The sequence below is a fragment of the Solanum pennellii genome, chromosome 12 (assembly GCF_001406875.1).
Source record: "Solanum pennellii chromosome 12, SPENNV200".
In the NCBI taxonomy this organism is placed as follows: domain Eukaryota; kingdom Viridiplantae; phylum Streptophyta; class Magnoliopsida; order Solanales; family Solanaceae; genus Solanum; species Solanum pennellii.
The window spans coordinates 64,309,331-64,312,592 of NC_028648.1; the positions used below are offsets into that span (position 1 = coordinate 64,309,331).

The window sequence follows — 3,262 nt, forward strand, 5'->3', positions numbered from 1 at the left end:
GGGGGGTGGGGGGGGAGGGAGGGGCTACTTCATCACAATCCTCCCTAATCCCTAAACCATACACCAGTAAAGATAAATTCCGGACTAAAATATAAGCTAACAGATCAGTGGAAGCACATTGATAATTTGGGATGAAATCAGTGTTACCTGTTCCATCATTCGCTATATCAACCCCATCAAAGCTAAGGATAACATCTGAAGGCTTTAGAACATTGGATTCTGGGGCCGTAGGCTCAACTCTTCGGATACGAACACCCTTCTGATTATGTGCCATACCCATCGACAAGCGGAGGTCAGGATTTTCCATTTTTTGCCATTCAATCCCAATGATAGGAAATCCTACAATGTAATAGATGTCCAGATAAAAATAAGTTTCCACTTCATCACTTTAATCAAGTTGAAAATGCTATTAGAATTTTCAAGTACCTGTGTATGCTCCATTCTTCTCATAATCTTGAATGAAATGCATAATTACTGGTGTTGGTATGACATAACCAATGTTCTCGGCATCTTCATGTTTAAGGGATTGAAATGCAATACCTACACACTTCCCCTTATCATTGAATGCAGGTCCACCAGAATTTCCAGAATTGATGGCAGCATCTATCTGCATAATAATTTTTATGTTGTTAAAAAATCCATTTAAATGCAGTCACATTATTTTTCGAGGGAAATTAAAAACACAGCAACCAAATAACAGAAATAAAGACCTGTATGATATATTAAAGAAAGTATACGCAGAAAGGAAGAAACTTCTAAACATCACCTGCAATCCGAGGAGCTCGGTTGACACATGAACATAAGATAGTATCTCGATACGCGAGACAACACCGCTAGTCACAGAGATTGTATCTCCTCCTATAGGGTATCCAACAACAGTTACAGCATCTTGCAGTGCAGGCAGATCCCCAAACTCAAGAGGTGACACTCCTTCCCAGAACTCATCATCATTCACAGTTAACATTGCTGTTTCATAATAACAACAGAAAAAGTTATCTTAAGAACTCTTCGGTACCAAATCCTAACACTAAAATGATGCAATTAAGTACATATTTTGGAACTGACAAACCTAAAGTCTGTCTAAAAAACACAATGGTCATCAAGATTTTTTGAAATTGAAGCTTATGCAATAATAGCTAAATCAAAATTGAAAATTATGGAACATACCGATATCGCATTCCGTTCCAATGGAAAGTACGGTAGCCAAGTATTTGGTATCAGAACCACGTTTCTTGAGCTTAACCTGAGTATGGTGCTCCACGGAGTGGGCATTCGTGAGCACCCTCCTTCCACCAATGATAAACCCACTACTACTGGAGCTATATTGTCTCTTCCTCTGCCAAGGAAGCGAGAAATTAGGCTCTGTATGGACGCAGAACACCTTGACCACTGCATCCATAGACGGAGCCGCCTTGGCTGCTGCTGCTACCGCAGCCAAATCCGCCCCATGCCTCAAGTCGCCACTCAATACAGTGGTAATATCGCCGTTGTGTTCAGCGAACCTATGACCTCGTCTCTCTGGAGAGGCCGCAATATCCCTGTCTACTTCTTCATCATGTTTTCCACCTTTCTTAGGGCGTCCACGGCCGCGTCGATGAGTTGGTGGGTCACCGTTGGTGATGGCAGTTTCGACAGGGGTTGCAGATAGTACGCCGTCATCGAGGGCTTCTTTGGAAGAAATACCAGGGGCGTCGGCGGAGTTGTCCACCACATTTTTAGGTTTCCGGCCTCTTTTTCTCTTGAGGTCTGCCATTGAAACAGAAAATCAAGAAAGCAGAGAGAGAGAGCAGTTCGAAATTTGACAGAAGAATTTCAAAATTGGAAATGAAAATGAAAAGGAAAAGGAAGCAATTTGCCTTAATGAGTAATGTAATACACCCCAAAATTACACTTTTGCCCAAAATTAATTTCAGCCCAATTTGTAAGGATTTGAATGAGCCCAATGAGTTCCATTTCAATTGGCTAATTCACTTGAGGGCATACTTTTATGGGGGGGAAAAACAAACTAAAAGTTTACAAATATAGTACGGGAAAATGCAAAAGTACATTCTCAACATGTCCGAAATTTCATATACAAACTTATATTATATTAAGGTGTTTATTACGCCTCGAAATTATTTTATATGTAATTTTTTACCTTTTTTCGGCCTACGTGGCACTAAATTGAAAAAAAAAAGTCAATCAGCATTGGACCCACAAGATAATGTCACATAGATCGAAAAGGGGAGAAAATTATTAATAATATAAGTTCAGGAGGGATAGTATAGTATAACTGTGTCTCTGAAATTTCGAAAAAATAGATTGAAAGAGTACTTGTGTATTATCACAATATAGTACCTTAATAATCGCGATATAACAATAGTTTTAATTTTCACTAACATATTAATAGTATTTTTATAAAAATATAGAAAATAATATTTAAGAAAAGGAAAAAATGGCGTGATAACTCACGGCTGAATTTAAAGTTCGAAATCTAATCCTATTAGTATTGTATATGATGGTGTATGTTAGGTCGTTAATAAAATCAGTTTTCTTGATTGAATTTGGGTTGATTAGAAGATTTAATTACTTTGTTAAATTTGGAATTAGAATAATTAGTAGTCGGGTCTCAATTTTCAAATTAGGATTGTATATGATGGTGTATTGGTATTGTAAATTACTTTGTTAATAAACACCAAATTTGTAATGATTTTTTTGTATTTGTTGTGGTGTAACTGTGATGGTATAAAAAAAAATTAAAGTATACAAATATAGTACCTTAATAATTACAATATAATAATAGTTTTAACTTTCACCAACATATTAATTTTTTAAAACATAGAAATTAATATTTAAAAAGAAAAAAAATCAAAATTATGGTATTAATATGCAACAACTATGTGTGATAAATCATCATTGAATTTTAGTTCAAAATATTACCCCAATCCCATCAATATATATATATAAAGCTGAATATAGAAAAGCTGATGTGGCATGCCTATATGAACTCCATTCCAATTTATCTTTTCTCTCAATTTTTTAAACTTTTTTTTTATTTTTTAAAATAATAATCTACTAAATACATATAATGCATCTATTAACTAACAATTAAAGAGGACAATGAAAAGTTTTTACATAAATGATATTTTTATTGTTCTAATGGAGTATGAAGAATTATAACGGTTGTCAATAACTTATTACAATCAAATAAAAAGTATAAATAGGAGAGTACATAATCTGAAAGTAACAAATAAAATTCCAATTTCATTGCAAAAAAAAAAAT

The 3,262-nt window shown here is 34.8% G+C and overlaps 1 protein-coding gene across 1 annotated transcript in view; it reads right to left on the reverse strand.

The window, feature by feature from the left end:
• LOC107007660 (protease Do-like 9) overlaps positions 1-1,840 on the reverse strand; it is a 6,464-nt gene extending 4,624 nt beyond the window's left edge. The window contains exons 1-4 of the mRNA XM_015206359.2: positions 1,168-1,840; positions 767-966; positions 427-607; positions 148-339 (exon numbers count right to left, since the gene is read on the reverse strand). Coding sequence (XP_015061845.1) covers positions 148-339; positions 427-607; positions 767-966; positions 1,168-1,753 — 1,159 coding nt within the window. The 5' untranslated portion in view covers positions 1,754-1,840. The remainder of the gene's footprint in view (positions 1-147; positions 340-426; positions 608-766; positions 967-1,167) is intronic.
• Between the last annotated feature and the right edge of the window lie 1,422 nt (positions 1,841-3,262).